Source organism: Hoplias malabaricus, chromosome 1, assembly GCF_029633855.1.
Source record: "Hoplias malabaricus isolate fHopMal1 chromosome 1, fHopMal1.hap1, whole genome shotgun sequence".
Taxonomy (NCBI): Eukaryota; Metazoa; Chordata; class Actinopteri; order Characiformes; family Erythrinidae; genus Hoplias; species Hoplias malabaricus.
Window position 1 is genome coordinate 27492349 of NC_089800.1, and position 23213 is coordinate 27515561.

Here is a 23213-nt window from a genome sequence, read left to right on the forward strand (position 1 = left end):
ATTTCATATTAAAATGGAAGATAGAAAATGGAAGTTGTATTTGTACTGATTAAAAAATGATAAAAATATTCCCCGCAACAGATTATTAGTAAACACTGCAAGGATTTCTGGAAATACTAGCACTGTATTCTTAAAAAAAAAAAAGCTTTCAAATATAAAATACTCTTCAGGGCCCCACAGGAAATCCTTGGGTGCGAAGCAGGAACACACCTTGGACAAGGTGCCAGTCCATCATTGTTCATGTGTGCAATACCCAATGTCACACACTCACTCCTGTGGATTGAGTGTAAATTTCACCCAGCTATGTGCATTCTGAACTGTATTTTCCCCTCTTACAATGGTAGTAATGAGAGCTCCAGCCTTGGATGTCCAAGGAATCCCAGGATCAAATCCACCATCTTCTAAAGATGGTTGAACACTTAGGGTTTCCTGAGTGGCACAGGGGTCTAAGTTCCCCATGCTCAATGCCAAGCATCAGCTTGAAATAAATGACAACTGTATTCTCTCCGACTAAAAATTTTATTTTTATCACAGTCTCTAAAACACTGTAGTCCCTCACCTCCTCGCTCCATCACGTTTCTTAGTGTGTGAACAGACAGCAGTACACCTACGGCTCTGCTGCTCCAGTGACCCGTCCAGTCTGATTAGCTCTGGCTCCTAAAGCCGTTTAGGAGATGTTCAGTGTTCTGTCTGCCCACACACCGATGAGGATGGCTATTGAGAAAAGGGCTGACAGCAGAAGTCATGCAAGATTGAAAAGCCTGAGATGAAAAATGTGCCGTTGTGTATCTTTTATGAGGTGCGGATTGCTTTGTGGGGAGAATTCCAGTAAAGTGGGACACTTTTCCCAAAAATCAGCCTTCAGGACCTTATTATAGTGCTAGTGCACCCTGTTTTACATGATCTCAACCTGAAATCCTTGGTGTACTTTTCGGTATAAAAAAGATATTTTACAGTAAAGGCATCAACCATGTGAGGAACACTGCATAAAAACAAGGCATAAAAGATGTGTACCATATGCCTAAAGATGATTAATTCTGAATCCTTTTTTTCTGAATCACAAATACCCAACAAAAACTTCTGTACAGAGACATGGGCAGCCGTGCCAACACCGAGAAAGCAGTTGAGGGCACTTCAGCCATGACATGAGGGAGGAGGAATCACTATTGCTATAAACCGAATTGCTATTTACACTGTATTAACCACAGTGACTCAGAACAGCTACCGATTATAAAGGGACCTTTCAGCGGTCAGAGAGACTAGAGGTCAATCCCATTTCACCCATTGCCCCTAACATACAGCCCTTCCATTTTGCCTAGGGCTAGGTTTCCTCAACTCTTGTTGGGATAGAGGGGTAAGTCAAAGTGTCAGGACGACATGGTCTTTTTAAATGAATATTTTCCTGAGGCACACTTTAAAAGCCATTACATTCTAGGGCCTAGAATTTAATGTGGAACTGAAAGGTTCAAACAAATAGCTGTTGCATGAGAAGCTGAATTCAGCTTCATATCATAGAAGAGTACGGTAAGGGTGATTTTATACAAACTCTTCTGAAGGTGTATGATATCCTAGAATTAACTGTAGTCTGTCAGCGAGATATCAGCACTGTAGCCCCCATCTGATATCACTGCAAACTGGCAGAGCTGCTTATGACATTTCAGGTCCTTGAAGGATTATCCCATTTTCGTAAGGAGTTTTATTTACAACCTTGTAACTCAAGGGTCAATGTGCCACTTGAAAACAAGGAGTAGGGGGGTAAAAGTAAGAAATGGGATTGGGCCCAGTGACAGAACTTATCCTGGCAGCTGCTGCAGAGTTTAATTGGTTTCTTGATTGCGACGCAGGGAGTGATCGGCCGTTCGGTTTCCATCACCTGCATGTAATCAGATGTCACAGAGTCTTTGAAGCGTATTGATTTGAGAGCTTTGAGTCTTGACAGCTTCTGGTCTGTTGTTCAGTCTGACGCAGAAAAGCAGAGGAAGGTCTCAGAGCTTTCTGTTCATTTTAAATATGCAAAGCTGCTGATACCTACTTATTTCAATCCTCTTCTCTCCTTCCACTTTCTCACTGTCTCTCGCTCTTACCCCATTGCGCTTCCTTTTATCTCACGTCTCTCCTGTGTCTTTTCTTTCATGTATATCTTTGTCTGTTTTTTTTCTTTCTTTCTGCCTTTTATCCTCTTTCTGCTCCTCAAGCTCTTTCCTCAGTCACTCTTTCGATTCGCTGTCTGTGGGTTTCTTCTCTCCATGGTGTGTGTGCACGTGTATGATTGCCACCCCCCCGTGCTGTTTCTCCCACGTCTCTCTCTCTCTCTCCCCGTAATACACACATTACAATAGTACAAGTGTAATCATGTTCCATTTAAAAAGAGGAACCTGTGTATAATCAGGCTGGAATTATGAAGAGTTTCTCATCACAAAGACCTTCAGCTTCCGTGAAGGTCCTGAACAAATTCACTCAGAGGTGAAGATAAAAAGATTCTCATAAAAACCTGATGTGGTTTTTAAAATGTATTAGAATCAATTTGATCAATGTCTGGCTTCCGAAATTACTCATTATTTGAGTGGTCATGTAATGTGCCTGTTCCTTTTTGCATACCTCAGATTAAAGCCATCTAAAGCTGTCAGAAATCTGGATTCCAGGTCAGTAATCAATAAGGCTTTGACATCTTGTAATTCACCATCATTATTGATAAATGCCCCGCCCCCCCAAAAAAACCCTCATAAATAGAAGTTTCAGATATTTAGAAATGAGCTAAGGAGGTAGCTTTCGTGATCCAGAACTAATCCAGCTGTACATGAGTTCACTAATGCTATCAAATCCTCACAGTAATGTTCAAACATTGAAAACTTCAAGCCACATTTTTAACTATTTTACACATTCAAGGTAAAAGATGGGTGACAGTGTGGCACTGCAGGTAGTGGCACAGCTGCACAGTTCCAGGGTTCTGTGGTTGTGGGAAGTTGTGTGAAATTACCTACAATTGTGAGTGTGTGAATGAGTATGTGGTGCCCTTTGATGGACTGGCACTCTGTCTCGGTCATGTTCCTGCATCCAATGATTCCAGGTAGGATCTGGATGCACTGAGACCCTGAACAGAATGAAAGGGTTACAGAAATTGAGCTGGTAAAAGAAAACAGAGGTTGGAATTTTGTAACTGACACAAAACCCCAGAGCTCAGGATTAATCAGAACCCATGGAAATCGACACAAACCTTGACTTTACTGCCTCCTGCTTTCTATGGCATTTTTCCTCATTCTCTTTTCCACACAGAGTGGCATTTCTGCTTCATGTGGTATTAAAATGATGAAAGGACGATCACAATTACATTAAACAGTGAAACCTACAAGAGGGAGGTAGAAAGAAGGGTGGGGGGGCGGTGGGAGGAGAAGAAGCTGACTGGTGTAAGCAGAGGTGCATTTCTCTTGGCGAAGGTGATGCTCTCAGCATTTCAGCTAAGACAGCTCCAGTCAAAGTTGCCTTACAAATACAGCAATTACTGGAACGCCCCACATTCCGCACAGAGGATGAACTGATGAAAGGAACAACAGGGGGAAAAAAAAAGCATCTGATGGGTTTAGATTTGCACCACGAGGAGAAAGCCAGGTTAAAGCTTTTACTCGAGTGGAAATGTGAGTGATCAGGTTTAATGGGAGAAAAACAGAAGCTTCCATTCACAGCATGTTGGAAATAAAACCTTTACAAGTGGCGACGGGCCTTGAGAAGTATACGAGGAGCATACAAATCAAGCCAGCATGAATCAGAGCAGGCCACATTGTCTAGAAACATGAAACCATCCTATAAACAAACTGGCGAGCCTTACCTTAGAGACACTCTCTTTCACATCTTCCCTCGCAGCGATGAAGGGCACTAAGAGGAAGAGAGAGAGAGAGAGAGAGAGAGAGAGAGAGAGAGAGAGAGAGAGAGAGAGAGAGAAAACTTAAGGCCAGTCTCTTTTAATACAAACTAACAATGAGTTCTCTGTCATCAAGCCGTTTAGAATGCTACTAGAAGCCTGAGCCAAAAATACCCCCAAACCCCAGATCTCAATTCAGCCTTAAATCTCACTTTAATAAAAACACATGTGAAAAGATCAAAGCCCAGAACTCTAAATTATCTCCACAACTGTTAAGTCACTAATTTAGGTAGACTATAGTTTAACTGCCCGCTCCCCTTCAAACTACACCTGCTGTTTGGGACAGATTTTTTTCCCCTATGATTCTCGCTGCAAGTTCATAATTAGAGCCAAGAGAGCCCCCTTCCAATTACGTAGTCATTGATCCAGGGTGGGGGGGTGGTAGACGGCCTTTACCAGAGGCCACAGGATCAATACACGGCATCAAAAAGCCCGATTTAGAGCCCAAACATCTTCAGCAGCCAAATTCTCATCCTCCAGAGGGGCCCCGGCCCTTGGCGTGGACTTTCATTCATTCTGTAATTGCTCATTTTATCTGCTCTTCTGATGGCATTATTACTGAGATGGGATCCTGGAGTTGTTTTGTTGTTGTTTTTATGGTCAGTAAAACTCATACCTGGTGTGAAAAGGGTTTTAAAGGGTTGTCACCTACTCTGGCTCCACTATCATATATACTGAATAAACATTGCATTTCAAAATGGCATCTTGTCCCAGATAATCAGTTTCATCAGCATTTACAGTGACCTTTACTCTGATTCATTTCATATGTCTACATTTCCAACAACAGAATCAACTCCAATGAAAGAAAACAGTTTCTGGAAAACAGCAAAAAAAGTTAAAATTAGCAGCAGTTTGCAACATGTGCTGGTAAAAATTAATATATTTCTAAATGTCAGTCGATATGAAATAATTACAATATAAATATATACAACATAAAAGCCACAGAAACACTGCCAAGAACAAATAAGTAACATGAAATCACCATCAAACCTCTTGGCTTTGTCAATATTAATATTTTTAAACTAACTTTAAAATTGAGGGCAGTGAACAGAGCGTGGATCAGACACATCAGTGCTACTGGAGTTTTTAGACTGTCACAACTGATCGGAGGACAGCCTAAAAATATCCAGCTCTCAACGACCTTATCTTCTAGTGCTTCATGAGAGATAACAGGCGAGGAGATGGCCAAGCATTTACTAATCCTTCACACAGTTATTAGAATAGGCCTAGAAGAGTAGGACACATGCTCATAATAATACGTATGGAGGCTACTTCTGTGCACAATACTTACCTAGAGTTACCAGAAATGTCTCTTTACTGAGTGATTCTTCAGGTCATTTTGTGGATTTGATTGTGGCTTCGTTCAACAACTGAGCTTTTACTTAAACCATGTATGTCATCACTAAATGCCTCCTCCAGCTCCTCCATTCTCAAAAAAAGTTTGAGGACTGCTTTATAGCACTGACAAATATACAATATTTTTTAACAATTTACAATATAAAATTACCATAAATATAAACCATTGTAATGGACAAAGAACCGTCAAATTCTTCTATACATAATTGGTCACTTACTATTGTACACTTCTAACACTTTACCCACTCTTAAAACGACATCATCAGAGGCTAGAGGTGTTGATTAAATCGCCTTATTAAAGAGAGTGTTCACATTTTAAAAGAGGAGAAACCACCTGGATCTCCATGTTATAGGACTCCAAAAACACACCCCCTCAAAGAAAAGAGAAAAAAGTTCTTTATCTCAATCTACTGCTTTGGGACACAATGTGGTTTGAAAGTGACTGAGCTTCGTTAATGATGGCACTGAATAATTTATGCGCCTCAACCCTCTGTGGATATCCAGCACTATATATTAGAATTAGAAAAACCAGACAGGCTCATGGAGCCTCAAAGGAGGTGATTTGATTTAACAGCTGTTTAGAGCAGTCAGATATAATGACCTACAGTGAGGTGTGTCAGCTTAATAAGTAAATACATCAGTCTATATCAGGGGTTCTTAACGCATTTCAGAGTGCAAACCCTTTTATGCCACAACCCCACAACTCGTTTAACACAACTATAAAGAATAGACCTAACTGCTGAAACCTGCTTTAGTAAGTCTACAGCAGCTATGACTGTCGTGTATATATCAGTACACTTTTCAGCAACTGATGATACTACCCTGGACAAAACTGGATATATACGGTGCTATGTAGATCTAGATCTAAGTATTTATGGGCCACATGTTCAGGAGAGAACCATCAGGTGAGAATCATGGTCCAAATCAGTCACAGTTGAGTTAAAGGTCTCCTGAATATTCCTCCTGCAACATCTAAAATGCAGCCGATTCAGAGTGATACACACAAACTGTGTTAATGGATTACTGAGGTTGTGTAAAAGTGGAAATGAGCAGTGCACACTTAACTTTGATTTCTATCTCTTGCTGCTGTGGAAACGTGTGGAAATGGTGAGTTTAGTGAGGAATGATGATTGATTGATGTGTGCAAAGGTTAAATCATTGTGGGTATTGTGGCGTCACACGTGTTCCAGGAGTGCTGCACAACAGTTATTTTCAGCATCACTGAGACCATAACATAATCCCAGTGTTAAAAATCACTAGTCTACATAGTAGTCTTCATAAATCAAGGAGAATAAAGCAAAACTAAAAAGTGTTACTCTCTCTAATCCGCAATTAAGTCTCCAAAAAATGTGTATCGAATATAGCACCTAAAGAACAATGTGATGGAAGAAAAATTTATGGCAGAATTATAAAATAGGGTGACCTTAAAACACTGGTGGAAAGAAATCTGTAATTGCAAAGAGTCATAAAAATTTGTGACATGGAGGACCATCACAAATTAGGTGCCCCCCCCCCAAAAAAAGGTCATGTGGAAATGTAACATGATTATGGGAGCTCATTAAATCTTAACAGTGTGACTCAGAATGAAGCTCTAATTAGTCAGATGGGTAATAAAATAAAACCATCAGGAACGAGCGCTACTCCAAAGAAAGGAAAGGAAAAAAAAGGAATCAGGTAATTATTTTTTTTATTTGCAATAAAAGTGATGAATTTGGATTTGTCATCTTGTAAACGAGGTGTAAAAGTGTTTTTAAAAGCCTTATTCTTCTTCTGCGAGTCACGTCTGTTGCTTGCAGGACATTTAAATCAGTCTTTTACACAAAGCCTAACCTCTTATTTAATCATGACTCTGGACAGGCGTCATTGTGGCGGAGATCAAATTCAACTTCCGTCAGGTTTCATCAGCTCGCTGCAGTCTATTAATAGCCTTGGAATTGATCGCTGTTTTCACTTTGTGTTGTCTGACATTCCTGGAGAGCTGTCATTCTTCTCCCAGGTAAAAGCGCAGAGGGTTCTCTTCACATGAGCAGCTCATGCTGAGGACTGTGGGTTTGCTATTTCACACCATGGTGTGATGCACCACATGCAACAAAACTGATGCTAATCTTCTGCTCCAGAGGAGGAAATACAGTTTGGCAATAAGGCAAAAATATAACGTTCAGGATATGTGCCACAACATAATGGCTGTGGTTGTAAACACCCCTATACTGCAGTTATGGGTTCAATTCCCAGCTCAGATAGGAATATCACACAATACCAATAACAGACCATGAGCAAAATACTAATTTAAATTATGGGCCAATAACTATAACAACATTCATTCATTCATTATCTGCAACCGCTTATCCAGTTCAGGGTCACGGTAGGTCCAGAGCCTACCTGGAATCATTGGGCACAAGGCAGGAACACACCCTGGAGGGGACGCCAGTCCTTCACAGGGCAACACACACAATCACTCACACACTCACACCTATGTACACTTTTGAGTCATCAATACACCAACTGTGTGTTTTTGGACTGTGGGAGGATACCGGAGCACCTGGAGGAAACCCAAGCAGACACGGGGAAAACACACCAAACTCCTCACAGACACCAGAAGCAGTACTCGAACCCACAACCTCCAGGTCCCTGAAGCTGTGTGACTGCGACACTACCTGCTGCGCCACCGTGCCACCCACTCTAACAACAATTTAATATATTTAAATAAACAAAGTGTAATTCATAGGTGTCTATTAATAATGTAGACATTTAGACTATAGGTTGGTTATAGTAGAATAGGGTAGTTAACAGAAGGGGAAATGAAAATGTAGGGAAGAAAGAAAGAAAGAATGAAAGAAGCAATAGGAAGGGAAAGGACAAGTCACGAGGAACGGAGTGAGAGAGGGAGTGAGGGAAGGAATAACCCACAACCCCATTGTGAGGTCCTGACACCTAATTTGGGAACCACACCACTTCAGCTACATTTAAGTATTACATTTACACCAGTTTAACAGAATAAACAACTTGTTCACTACAATGAATCACACAACGTGAAAACTACACAAAATCCGTAATACCAGAAATACCTCCACTATTCCTTCATCATAAGAAAAACAATAAGGAACAAAAAGCCATGTATAACTGAGGCTATGATGAACCTCCCTGGAAGAAGATGCAAGTCTATCTAGCCTCGAGCTCAGTGAGGAAGGAAGGTGAAGAAAACCTTCTCCGCAGATTACTCAGAGGACCTGAGTGAATGCTGCATTCACCAAGTCTCCAAAGCTCCATTTCACATCTTCTCCACCCCCAACAAAGAGCTCAACAGTAGAAAGATTTTGGAGACATCAGGTCAGTAATGTACATGGCTAAATTTCACAGCATATTAATAGTACTAGCTGTTCTTATGTTGCAATCAAAATTTGAGAGGTTTCATTACAGACAGCCAAATTTTCCAATATACAGTACTGTGCAGAAGTCTTAGGCACCTAAGATATATATATATATATATATATAAACTAATGCCTTCTCAATAAGCAAGGTGTTTGTATGAAGTTATATATAATCACAGTAAATACAAAAAACAATAATATAAAACAAATAAATAATATAAGATTTTTTTTTCTATAAAGTAGTAGGTGTGAGTGAGTTTAAAGAACAATGTTTTGTTCAGATTCTCCTTGATTGCATGAATTTGTTAAATCAACAGCACACATTATTTACAAGCATTATTTATTAACCAGTGAATCTAGGTATTGGATGATAACCTCAAATAATAATACGGACTGCCACGAGGAGAGATTTGGAAAAAGTTAAACCAACACATTCACACACAAAGTATCACACTTTCTGGAATAATGTTATTTTTTTCTAATATTGGGTGTTATTTATTGTTTGTTTGCTTTGCAAATAAACACTTACTGCTCAGATAAAAAGCTTTTTAAATCTCATAATCTCTAGTGCCTAAAACTTTTGCACAGTACTGTAGTTTCAAACCTGCTGCCAGTTTCCTGCTTGGCCAGGACAGGTACATACAGGTGTGCAACATGGCAAATTGATGACCTCACATATAGGGCATTTCAGTCAAAGTTGATAATCAATTTTCCACTGCATTATTAATTTAATAATCTACTGACTGGGTGAATGTGTGAAATTGTCCAGAGTTGTGACTGTGTGAGTGACTGGGTAAAGGTGTCAGTGTGTAATGCCTTATCCAGGGTGTGTTACAGTCTTGCACCCATTTATCCTGGTAGACTCCAGACTCAGCGTGACCCTGATCAGGATTAAATGGTTAAAGAAGGTGAGTGAGTGAAGTTAACTTTACCTCACACTATGAGATTTTAAACTACAACAAATTATGAATAAAAACTGAATGCAATGATGTTGAGATGGCAAATGTCAATATTTTATTCGTAATAGAACATAGATGACAGATCAAAAGTTTCATCTGAGTAAATGTAACATTTTAAAGGAAAAATATGTTGATTCAAAATTTCACAGTGTCAACAAATTTAAAAAAAGTTGGGACAAGTAGCAATAAGTGGCTGGAAAAAGAAAATTGAGCATATCACGAACAGCTGGAAGACCAATTAACACTAATTAGGTCAATTGACAACATGATTGGGTATAAAACGAGCTTCTCAGAGTGTCAGTGTCTCTCTGAAGTCAAGATGGTAAGAGGATCACCAATTCCACCATTGTTGCGCAGAAAGATAGTGCACCAATACCAGAATGGTGTTACCCAGCGTAAAATAGCAAAGACTTTTAAGTTATCATCATCAACCGTGCATAACATCATCAAAAGATTCAGAGAATCTGGAACAATTGCTGTGCGTAAGGGTCAAGGCCGTAAAACTCTACTGGATGCTCGTGATCTCCGGGCCCTTAAACGTCACTGCACCTCAAACAGGAATGCCACTGTCAAGGAAATAACAGAATGGGCTCAGGAATACTTCCAGAAAGCATTGTCAGTGAACACAATCCACCGTGCCATCCGCCGTTGCCAGCTGAAACTCTACAGTGCAAAGAAGAAGCCATTTCTAAGCAAGCTCCACAAGCTCAGACGTTTGCACTGGGCTAGGGGTCTTTTAAAATGGAGTGTGGCACAATGGAAGACTGTTCTGTGGTCAGATGAATCACGATTTGAAGTTCTTTATGGAACACTGGGACGCCATGTCATCCGGACCATAGAGGACAAGGATAACCCAAGTTGTTATCAACGCTCCGTTCAGAAGCCTGCATCACTGATGGTATGGGTTGCATGAGTGCTTGTGGCATGGGCAGCTTGCATGTCTGGAAAGGCACCATTAATGCAGAGAACTATGTTCAGGTTCTAGAACAACATATGCTCCCATCTAGACGTCATCTCTTTCAGGGAAGACCCTGCATTTTTCAATGCCAGACCACATTCTGCAGATATCACAACATCATGGCTACATAGGAGAAGGATCCGGGTACTGAAATGGCCAACCTGCAGTCCAGATCTTTCACCTATAGAGAACATTTGGCGCATCATAAAGAGGAAGGTGCGACAAAGAAGGCCCAAGACGATTGAACAGTTAGAGGCCTTTATTAGACACGAATGGGAGAGCATTCCTATTTCTAAACTTGAGAAACTGGTCTCCTCTGTCCCCAGACGTCTATTGAGTGTTGTAAGAAGGGGGGATGCCACACAGTGGTAAATCATGGCCTTGTCAAACTTTTTGGGGATTTGTTGACGCCATGAAATTTTGAAACAACATTTTTCCCTTAAAATGATACATTCTCTCAGTTTAAACTTTTGATCTGTGATTTGTGTTCTATTCTGAATAAAATATTAGATGTTGGCACCTCCACATCATTGCATTCAGTTTTTATTCACAATTTGTTTAGTGTCCCAACTTTTTTGGAATCTGGTTTGTATTTTTTTAATGCTTAATAAACAATCAAAAATCATTCTGCATGTTGACATCACGAGTGTTCTTAACTAATAGCAAATGAATAAAGGTCATGTCAAGAGGATATTTTTAGCCCTGAGCTGAAAATCTTGAGGCAGCTTATTATTCTTATTTGCAGTTCCACAGAACTGTTACATCATTGAAGGTTGAATGGAAAACCTTCAAATAAGAAGTGAACTTGAGTTGATTATTGCCAAAAAATATGAATTAGTCTGATTAGTCTAGATGGGTTAAACTAAGAGAAAGTGAATTAAGCCAAGTAATGTCTGGAGGAGTTCGGAATTCTCAGAAATGTAGTGCACCACACTGCAGGTGGGATCAAATTCCTGATACACACTGCAAAACCTAAATTCATCATCTGGCTTGTCTGAAACTCTAGCCCTCGGGTCATATCTTACATCAAGGGCTGTTTAAACAGATCCATATGAGAAATGACACACAAGCTGACGTGTCCGTATGGGACAATGTTGTTTGTACTGAAGTATGACTGCAAAGCAGGATCTCAGGACACAGTTGCAGAAGTTTGCATTCCACAACAATGGACTTCTACTGTTTTCTAGACAGAGGTCAATCCTGGGCTATTCCTGGTTCACAATTTCAAACCCACTCACAACAAGTTACCATGGTGATTCTGTGGGTGGGGACCAGAGCTGTATAGACAAAGATTTGGGCCAACGGAAGTCGTAAATGCTTAGTGGTCACATGACTAATGCAGACCCCAAATAGATCCAGGAAGATCTAGGCAGCCATTTTAAATGCATCAGGGAGAGAAACTGCACATTGGTCATTAGTCTTCAATAAATGCATTGATTTACAATATTTGTACAGCACATTGACCCATGTATGTGGTTACATATATGCTTAATAATAATAATAATAATAATAATAATAATTTGCCATTATTTCAGGATTAGTGTAAAAATCTGCCGTTACTTGCCTCATAGGTATATGTGAAGTAATGTTCACAACATATAACAGATTACTGTTCTTACTTTACTGTTTAAGTTACAGATACGCATTACATCATATTCTACCTAATCACAAAAACAATTCTGTTCATTACTGTTGTGTAACTTTAGCTTAGATACTATTGCAAAATAAATTCTCATTTCACCTTCTCCACTCACAACTCTACAGTCACGCGCCCAGTTATATTTAACACATACACCCCCAGACAAACAACACAGTAGAATAAATTTTCTCTAATTTCCCAACAGAATAAATCATAAAATGACATTATGAGAAGGTCATTTCCAGGCTGTTCGTTATGTTTACACTTTACTCAAAGTCCTATAGCCTAATTAAGAGTTAACGTTCCCCAAATATAGTGGGGAAATCGGCTAGCATGATTTAACACACTTGTTAGTTGGATATAGGTGTGCTGGTAATATAAAATCTCATTCTTGAAACGTGTTAAACTTTAAATGCGCATCACACTCTGTTCGGCACTGCTGGTGTCTGCCGCTAACTTCCAGGATCTATTGAGAGGCTCCATGATCCACCATGGACCATTGGATTCAACTGAGTTAACGCAACTCACTCTCAATACAGCTCTGGGTTGAACCTGCTCAGAGCCTAAATTCCCATTGGTTGAATGGACTATAAACGGACGCTGAAGTGCTTTCAACTCACACTTTTGCACACACTGCTCAAATTAATGACACGTGTTTTCCAGTTCATACCAGGAACCCTGTTCCTAGGAAAAATTATGGTCCAGACTAATAAGGTTTGTCAAAGGAGGATCATTCTTTTCATTTTCTAAAACAAACACGATTACAATAAAAGACTCAAGGCCATGCCAAAATAAATCTAATGGCCACAGTGCTGCTGACCATTTTTTCCCTAAGCCCTGAGAACCTTATTAGGACACATGGCTGGAGATTTTAGATCAAAGCCTGGCCTTGCTTCTGCTAGGAGGCTAAAAAGGTGTAAAGCTTGATATAAGACTGGGTCATGGTTGAATCCTCTAGCGGGACAATGATCCCAAAGCATACCTCCAAATCCACACAGAAATGCTTCAGTGAGCACAGAATCAAGCTTTTACACTGGTCATCTCAGCCCCTGGCACAAAGTCCAATAAAGAAACCTGTGGGGTGCTAAAGAGAGATTTCACAAGGGAGAACCCAAGCCTCTGAACAGATTTTGGATGAAGTCATGGCCTCAGTCCTCATTCTGTTTTCTCTCATCTCATTCGCCATGAAATGGAAAGACCTGTATTGGGTTTTTTCACAAAAAAACTGATGTATAAACAGTGTATAAAGTTTAAAGCAATAAATATAAAAGACAAATTGTTTTCCCCTTCCTCTATGGATTTTTTGACCTCATCGAGAGGTTATCTTTCTTTCTTTATCAGGGTGAGATCAAGCCTATACACAACAAAGACTTCGGCAAAGTTTTTCATAGCCCTTTGTGTTCAATTTTACCCTGGGTACCAATTATTTTGGAGGGCATTGTAGGGGAAAACTAAGCTTAGGCATTCACTGCTGTGCTTGATATTTATTCAATGATCAAAACTACCAGACTTTAAAGTGAAGATCCACACCCTTTTTTCCTCTAATTTCAGTTAATAAGATCAAAACATAGTCATTCAGAGCAGTCAGATGTGCAATGGTTCACTGAAGACACACCACAAATACAGCCATTTTGTTTACCGCCCAAGACCACCAGTGCCTTCGAATATGTCATCTGAATTTTTATATGTAATGTTTGTTCTAGTAAAGCAGTGGTAAATCTGAATAAACAATTCTTTGGGGAATGTTTTCTCTTGTATGCAAACATGCTTCAAAAACTCATTTCAGGCCAAACCCTCATCTTAAGATGACTGAGAAACAGTGTCTCCAGCATGAAGTAATATATTCCTAACTACTTTCTGTAATAGCTTTCTGCAAGGAAGATTTCAAAAGCATTAAACTCTTCAGATGCCTGGTTTCTACCACTGCTGTGAACAATTCTGACTCTAAGACTTTGTCTAGAACTCAGTGTTTCACATCAAACCCCTTCGGAATGACCTCGTTTACATCTCAATAGCTCAATGAATTATGCAGAAATTTTAAAAGATTGGTCTTCTTTAGATGGTCTCAGTCAGCTCTGTTCTTTTTTTATGTCAACATTTCGGTTTGGAAAAGAGATCCTATCATGAAAGATAAAACATCTCTTCGTAAAGGCAGCCATAAAAGCTCAGTTGAAGTAACAGCCAAAAGCCATAAACAGGGTGCATCTCAATACCTAGTTAGCTGACTTTTTTTTTCTTAATTGGTATGGCAATTGTCTAAGTGCCACCAGGGAAGAAGACCGAGGTTCAAAATTATTCTTAGGCCCAAGGAGAAAGCAGAGGAATAAAGACACAGATTCTGGCGTTCTCTCCAAACTCTGGTTTATTTACACATTCACAGCAGTAGTTATAGGGCATTTGTCACAAACACTTTTCCTGTTACCATTGCATCATGTCTCAGATTACCCCAAGTCCCAGATGTTCCCAATATTGTTCTGTCAGCTCATTCCATAAATTAGACCTTACATCTGTTCTATTACCTCTACCCTCTCACTTCTCCCTTGAAGAGGGTCAGGTCAAGTCACCCTGTCCCAAACAGGATGCACAATTACATTTTGACTAGACTTTCCTAAATCTAACTAGTGGAAGAAGTCAAAGCTTTGAAAACAAGTTTAGAGTCTTGATTACTGTTTGTGGAGCTTGTGGCTGCCAAATAGAAACATTTGAGTCTTCTCTCACGCTGCGTGAGTCTGAAACCAAATGCACTCTGTTGAAGTATGGTCTGTGTTTGTACCTCCTCCTAGGTTGCCCATCGCCATAACTTGGACCTTGACTGGTCTACAGACTTGACTGACGTGTCGTTGGAACGCTGAGTGCCTAAGCTACACAGGGATCATATTTTAATAGTTTATTAGCATTTTCTGTAGACCTTTTGCCAGTACTCATTACAAACAAACGGTTTGACAGAAAGATATATATATATAATTTATTTAATTTTTTTTTTTAACCAGTTGCAACGGACTCATTTCTTCTCCTGCTGTCACGATTCCTCGTGTTGTTGTTTTAGCTTTCTTGGCTTATTAGCGTGTAGGCTTGTTATGGTGACCTCGTGTGGTCTGGGAGATCAGTGAAGCTTTCGGTACCTCCGTTACCACAGGAAACAAGAACCATATCATTTTCAGAAGTTTGGTATCGACTTGGTACAAAAGAATCGGTTCTTGTGTCATCTCTTTTCAAAAGGCATACAAGGGTCATGCTTCAAGCATAGCATGTTCTGTATCATCTTCACCACATATTGATTGCAGTATATCACAATCATTTCAGATTAATCACATAGACATGCAGAAGTATTCCTCCATTTCTACTAGGAATTGGGCTAGACAATACAACCAAAATTTATATCACAATATATTTCAAAATTTCAGTCGATATGATATAATCCTGATGTCGATATAAATAGCATAGAAAAACAGAAAATCAGCCCAGTTTTTGGGCCAGGATTTGTCAGTATTGATACTTTTAAACAGTACCCTGTTATGACCATCAATCAGTAACAGATAATGTAAATAATGTATATTGAAATATTGGAAATTTTTTTAAAAATCGTATTGTTATCGAAACATTCTATATTATGACATACATTGATATTGAACTACTGTCCAGCCATTAGACAACAGATTTGATATTCATTCTTGATTTGTAGGATCAAGCACAATGCTCAATATGTTACATCTCACTCAGTGCCACTTTTAAAACATGAAATACCCACTTAAGAACACAACACCCACATGTTTTTATATGACATACACAGAACAAAGCAAAAATAAGCAGAATAGAAAGTTGTTTAGCTTTTTCTTCTATGGGAAATAGTTCTTATTTCCACCTTAAAATGGTGCAGGACTTCGAAGGTAACCCTCTCATTCAAAATAGAGTAGTTAGTCCTATTATGATATTAGGCACCAAAATGTAACTGCTGTATAATTTAAGGCGGAATGGACAGTTCAATTAAGATGCTTAGGCATCAAAATGTAACTGCTGTCCTGTTCAAAGAACTGACAGTTCTATTAAATAGTTTAATTGCCAAAAATGATTTTATGTTTATTAACTGTCAGTTTTATGTTTTGTTGCCAGGTTTGAAATCTGTCCTCAATTCTAGTTTTGACCAAGAACATGCATTTGGGTGCATTATTAATAAAAAGTCTGTTGTAAACAAAAGCTGAAAGCCACACAGTGTCCAGAAATTTCAGCTGCACACTTGGGAATGGGGTTCCAGCAGAGAGTGGATCAGTTCTCACAGCTCAATATGGGCTCGGCTCTAACATGGTCCCGGAGAGTGTCAGAGCAGATTAAAAATGCAACACTTGGCTTGAAAAAACCTCAGCTTCCTTCAGGAATACATCCAAGTTCACTCCCCATTCTGCTACATCTGTCGCAAACTTTAAATCTTTCCATGGGGCTCCCTGGAGAGGTGGAGAGAAGGAGACATGCGGTCCATTTGCCAACGCTCCACATGCGGCCGGCACAGGGCCATAAACGCCAGACGAGCAGACAACTCCACTCCAGTGCTTTACTCCTTAATTGCTGCACTGCTTGTGACAATAGCCCATGTTTTCCATTGGTGGAGACAGCAAAACGCTCATGTTCTGAGCTCAGAATAAAAGGATGTTTGTGCTCTGCGTTTATTTCATCGCCAAATCCGGAGGCAGCATCTCAAAGACAAGCAGAATAATTACATGCTAAAAACATCTAGTCAAGATTTCACCGCATTTCAGGACTCCATAATTAGAAAAAGAAAAGATCATGTAAAATCAAAGTTCAAAGTAATTACAGCAGATCTGTCGTTTCCTTCTATAGACATCTCAATCTGAGCTGAAAGACCTATGAGGAAACAATACAGGTTTATTTAAATGAACTGGTGAAAAAAATGTATTAAATCCAATTCCAATCTGAACATTTGGTTAAAAAAAGGAAGTCCACTGATATCAAAATTATTATTATTATTAAATTCAATTGCTAATGATGAACTATACAGAAAACCTGAAATTGCCAAAAGAAATTCCAATTCCAATTAAAGTGGTGTTGATAGAAACCAGAGTTTGCAATGTTTACAACAAAAAATTTGCCATTTTATTTACTATCCACAAGTATAAGTAGATCTACACTAGTGTTGGTTATATAAATAAAAACTGTACTATTACCAGTTATATATATATATATATATATATATATATATATATATATATATATATATATATATATATATAAAATATAGTAAATAATGTACACTTTTATACACCACTGGACTTCTCAGCATTTTTGCAGGAGAAGAGTAACTGCCAACCCAGACAAAACAATGACAATTATGCCCACCTGTACTCCTGGAGATGGATGACAGTGGCATAATGTATGTCCCTATGTGTTTATTATCCAATGTATACACTATAGACCTGTCAAAAAATGTCTTTTCCTGTTTAGATTATTTGGAGCCTTCTCTAACTTCTTCCAAGTCCAAAAATTCAATTTGAGTCAAAACAACAGGAGTCACTGTGGCTCGGTCCTGGCAGACAAAGCTGTTCATGCATGCGTGCTTCTTTCTGCCTCAAAGCCTTTTCTACTGCCAGGTCTTCTCAGCATTAGCTTTGTGTTTTCCTCTGTGCTGTGAAAGCTAATAAAATTAGAAAAAGCACTAATTAGACTCAGAGTGTCAGATAAAAGAAGAGGCTTTTTAATTTGACTTCAGATCACAAGAAAACTCTGTTGATAAACTTGCAAAGCAGACAACCGTGCAAATAGGTTGTGCATCTGTGTGTTTGTGTGTGGTGGGGGTTGTGGGTTTGAGGTTGTATTTTTTTCTCATTATTGAAAAATAAGCAGGTGCTATGGTGGCACAACAGGTAGTATCGTTGTCACACAGCTCCAGCCCCACTCTGAGGTTTGCTGTGTTCTCACCATGTCCAGGTGGGTTTCCTCCAGGTGTTCCAGTTTCCCCAACGGTTCAAAACACACGTTGGTAGATGGATTGGTGTCTCAAAAGTGTCCATAGACATGAGTGTGTGAGACTCTGCGAAGGACTGGCACCCCCACCAGGGTGTGTTCCCACCTTGCACCCAGTGATTCCGGGTAGCCTCCAGACCCACCACGACCCTAAACTGGATAAGCAGTTACAGACAACCATTTTGCAGCAAATCTCGCATAAACACATGACTGGGTGAGCCTGGCTGTGGCTATGTCAAATGTATTATGCTGTCTAATTGTAAGAGACCAACCTTCAGTTTAATTCCTAGGTAAGTTATTCATTTTTCAGGAGGTATTTCAGAGAGGAGCTGATAAAATAGTCATCTTCTGAAAGCTAGAGTTGAAAATAAGATTTATAATAACCAGCCCACACCTACACGACCTTCAAAACTTTGCAGATACACTGCACTTATAACTTTAATCTTTGACAGATAAGAGAAATCCACACTCCACTCTTTGGATGGATGGACATAAACCATTGTTAATAAATAATAAACAATAGTGGACATCCACTATTGTTAATAAAATGTTAATAAAAAATGTTAATCAAACAAAGAAGTAATTTGCTTTCCTTTTGTTCTGTTAAATAGACAGGGATTAGCCTTAACATTACTGCTACCTCTGTGTTTCTACATTCAATATGCATTTTATCAGAAGCACAGGAGCCATTTTTTGTTCTACAATTATGTGCTGCTGTGACACTTACGTGGTGGTGGTGGTATTAGTACGTGTTGTGCTAGTATGCGTGGTTCAGACACAGCAGTGCTCCTTGAGTATTTCTGAGAACAGTCCACCAACCAAATTAAACCTGTTCTGTTGTGCTACCGTAAGGGGTCCTAGCCAGTCTGTAATTGTAGAACTACAAAATGAATGCAGAGACAAGGAGATGGTTGTAATTTTATGTCTTATCTGCTTTTTCCAGACACTATAAAAAGTGAATCAATTATTACTTCCTCAGGTCTGATAGGAAATTAAATAATTATAAAGTGGTCTCTGGATATTAGAGGGTACTACATGCCATATGTTAAACATCAGTGAAGGAAGAATTTCACTCCACCTAAAATCTGCCATCACTCAGTGTCTACAGCAGGCAATTGACTGGAGGACAAGCTGAGAGAATTGAAGGCAAGGCATGCATCAAAGGATTACCTTTTTCTGACCACAACAGATCTGATTAGCATATCAAGGCGCACAGTCTGCTGCCCTGACTCAAGACAGCCACTACTCTTTCAGTGGATAATAACTGCTGGCTCGTACCGGATGCTCATGTTAAAAAGCTACAAAAGAGAGCAGATTCTTTGTGGAAGTCCATTTCTCACTGCTACATTCATGACATAAACTATACACTACAAAACAGCAGAATAAAAGCTCTAGCTGAGAGAAACATGACAGTGTGCCATGCTATGTCTGAAAAATTTCCGCTTAATTATAGCAGGCTGGGTTTAATGTGTTTATGATTTCATTTGTTTTTGTTTGAAATAATGTTTTGAAATTCCACGAAAATGACACATTGTTTGTGTGTTAAATTGGGAACCCAATAATTATTTAAAGTTTAAAAAATGTATATTATTTTAAAGCCACTAATGCATTTTTGCAGTTCTTACTACCAACCAATCAATACAGATGAGGAACTAAAGCCAGACATTCTCCTGCTGAAGCCACCAGCGGCGAACCAGCCATCCTTTAATAGCCCTTTTCCACCAGTATTTGTGTACCTAATTTTGAACAGTACAAAACAGTAACTGCTGTGAATACACAGGGTCTGAACAAATCTTTACTGTGCTGCGCTCCATTTAATAAATGCAATAAAGTAATGAATAAAATACTATAAGTATTGGTTTAGAACTAGAAGAACACAAAATTTCTTATAAATATTGGTAATAATATGTAAACCAGCATCGTACCTACATACACTGTTGTTTAAAAATAAAAGCTATATGTTGTGTCTCTTCAAACATCAACCTTTTAAATTGGACTATATAAGCTAATTATATTTCCTTTATTTTAAATAATATTTCTGCTTTTGGGTGATTAAAAGTATCCTCATGCTACACATCTCATTGTAGATAACAGAGACGGTAAGGGTCAGTAATTGACTTTGTATGTAGTAATATGCCTCAATATGTGCAAATTTTAATAATTGGTTTTCAAGATTCAAACACATTTAGGAGCTCCTGCTGGTGTGTGTTTATATCTATTTCTGCTCTTCACATGATGTTCACAAAAGCAAAATATCATGCCTGGTTTATAAATGCCATTTTACAAGACCCGTGCAGCTAACATGGTGTCACATGCAGAGATACACTTCTGCGCATGAGCTCTGCACCACTGTTGACTGCTGTTTTGTGCACATGAAAATTGATACATCTTTGCGCCAGTGTGGATGTCACAGTTCTAATTGGTATTTATTACACTGTCTCTGATCAATAACAGGAGAATGTCACTGCAATTCTTGTAAGTACCACTATCAGAGTGACTGCATAGGCCATCTGTTTTGCCAAGACCCTAAATGCAAAAGTCTTACCTTTAAACTGCTAAATATGCATGAGTGAGTTGACTCCGAAGCCCAATGACTCCAAAGACTCCCTGTGTTTTACTTTAATAAAAAAAAAATAATATTAACTTTCATAATTTAAAAAATATTAGGTCACATAATGGGTATGAGACAGACAGATTTCATCTTCAACCCAGCCTCTCAAACTCACACATTGGGACATTATTTCACAGCCAACCCACCTACCAATATGTGTTTGACTGTGGGAGGACATGAGAGATTCGGGTGAGGTTTGAACCCAGAATCCTGGAATTATTTTAACAAGACACTACATTTTGTACCTGGATGCTGCCAAACTCATATCTTATTTTCCCCCTCATTTTCTAGGTAATAAAGCATTGTCAAATCCTAGGCCCATTTGGTCAAAAAAAAAAAAAATCACATGGAACACATGGAAATCAGAGTCATGTGACACCTGTTGACTATAATGCAGAATAAGGCAAATGAACTGGAAATAAACACATTTTTACCTGCTCAGATCTGTGGAAAGCAAGCTTCTGGCATATGTCCATTTGTGAAAATGGCTGCGTTGGTGGTTCAGATGTCTCAGAGCATCTAAGTGTTCCAGGTTCTGAGTGAATACTGGGAGATAGAGTGTTTTTTCCAGGTTGCATTTTGTAACAGCAAAAGCAGGTTATGTCTTTATTGAAACTAAAAAAATGGCCTGCATGTCTGCATGAATCATCAGCTACAAAAAGCATATGTGCACTTTATAGAGTGAGAAAAAAATATTCTTTAAAATGAAAAAGAACTTTAATAAGTAATAAAAATACTGTGAAGGATCTTCAGTGATGTCTACTATATTGGATAATGGATTATTTGAACCTTGGAGAACTCTTCACTGATTCACCACTAAATCACCAGCAGGAACACTTTATAATTTTATAAATACACCGCAGTCACAAAAACATGTTTTTCTAGGTATTGCAACAATAACCATATTAAACGGGTAGAAAGGAAATATTAGAGATGGAACCAATCCAATACTGGATAACGCTATCAGGCTGCTATCAGAGGGAAGTGCTGGATCGGATATCAGAATGAAGAGGAAACATTATATATAACTGATTTTGTAACAGATCTAGCCTGCAATATCTCAGAACTGTGTGTAGTGCCACACAGCTTGTAACAAGTGCTAGGAATTTCACAGTCTATTATTAAATTATTATACGTGCTTAGCCTGTACATAATAATAACCATAATGGCGGTCACAAAAAACACCTTCTATTAGGGGCAGCCTAATTTGCTTGGCTTTTGAGTTTAAACAAGAATAAATAGCAGAGTTTAATGTACAGCAGTGCTACTCCCACATGGACTTTACACATACAAAACAAAAGACATTTACCCAAATCAACACCCTCTACATACAAAGGTCTTATAGACAATAACAAGATGAAAAATACCAAGCTCTAATAACACAAAGCTGCTAGTTAAGCCTGCCTCCCAACATGTTCTCAATATCCTTGATTATACCTGCATCTCTCATCGGATAGGATGAGCATCCTATGACATAATGGCTAAGATGATCGCTAAAGTATGTATAGAAAAAGGCCAAAAATGTGAGTCACAAAGAAAAACAAGTATGAAAAATCATGTTAAAAATAGTGAAATTTTAACATTTTTACTTGTCACAAGCTAACTTTTTTTAGCAACTCTTGGTCATTTCTCCGCACAAATGCAAAGCGCCATCAGTAATCAGCAGTACGTAAATTTAGCTGGCAATCATGGCTATCATATCAACAGTTGGAGTTGATATTATATCAGCGACATGGAAGTACTTGACAATAAAATAGTTGTTTCAAACAACAGACTAATGTCTGTAAAACAAGCCATTCAAAGAAGAGGCACTACAACTGTGTAAAAATTAATAAATACATTTTTTTTAAAAACCTATACAATTATGAACACATTTGCAGAAGCCTTGAATAGGAGTACGGAATTTTTTCAAGCTACCCTTTCCAAGAAGATAAGCAAGTTGCCACAGCTAATTTTTCATTCTTCCATTCGTTCATTGTCTGTAAGCACTTATACAGTTCAGAGTCACTGTGTGTTCAAAGCCCACCCAGAAGCACCCAGCGCAAGAAGGGTACACACCCTGGGCGCCAATCCTTTGAAGGAAACCCATGCGGACATGGGGCGAACACACAGTCACCTGGAGCTGGGCTCAAAACCCACAACCCCAGGACTCTGGAGGTGTGTGACAGCGACACTAGCTGCTGTGCCACTGTGCTGCCTAATCTTTTTTCATTATTGAAAATTTAAGTGAACACACACACGTAAGCATTTTTTGCACACACACACATACCCAGTGCAGTGATCAAAGCTGAAGCAGGAGAAAGCACGGTTACATCACTCCCCCATTATCCCCCACAGTCCTGGGGAGCAAATTGCTGATCTTCCATTCCTAAGCCCACTTCTCTAACCTTTCGTCGATGGCTGATCTCAGAGTACAATGCAGGGTGTACATTT

General features: G+C 39.0%; 1 protein-coding gene across 1 annotated transcript in view; it reads right to left on the reverse strand.

Annotated features, from left to right (window-relative positions):
- Positions 1-23213, reverse strand: part of b3glcta (beta 3-glucosyltransferase a) — a 153319-nt gene that overhangs the window by 114473 nt on the left and 15633 nt on the right. The window contains exon 2 of the mRNA XM_066677652.1: positions 3824-3870. Within this exon, the coding sequence (XP_066533749.1) occupies positions 3824-3870 (47 nt within the window). The remainder of the gene's footprint in view (positions 1-3823; positions 3871-23213) is intronic.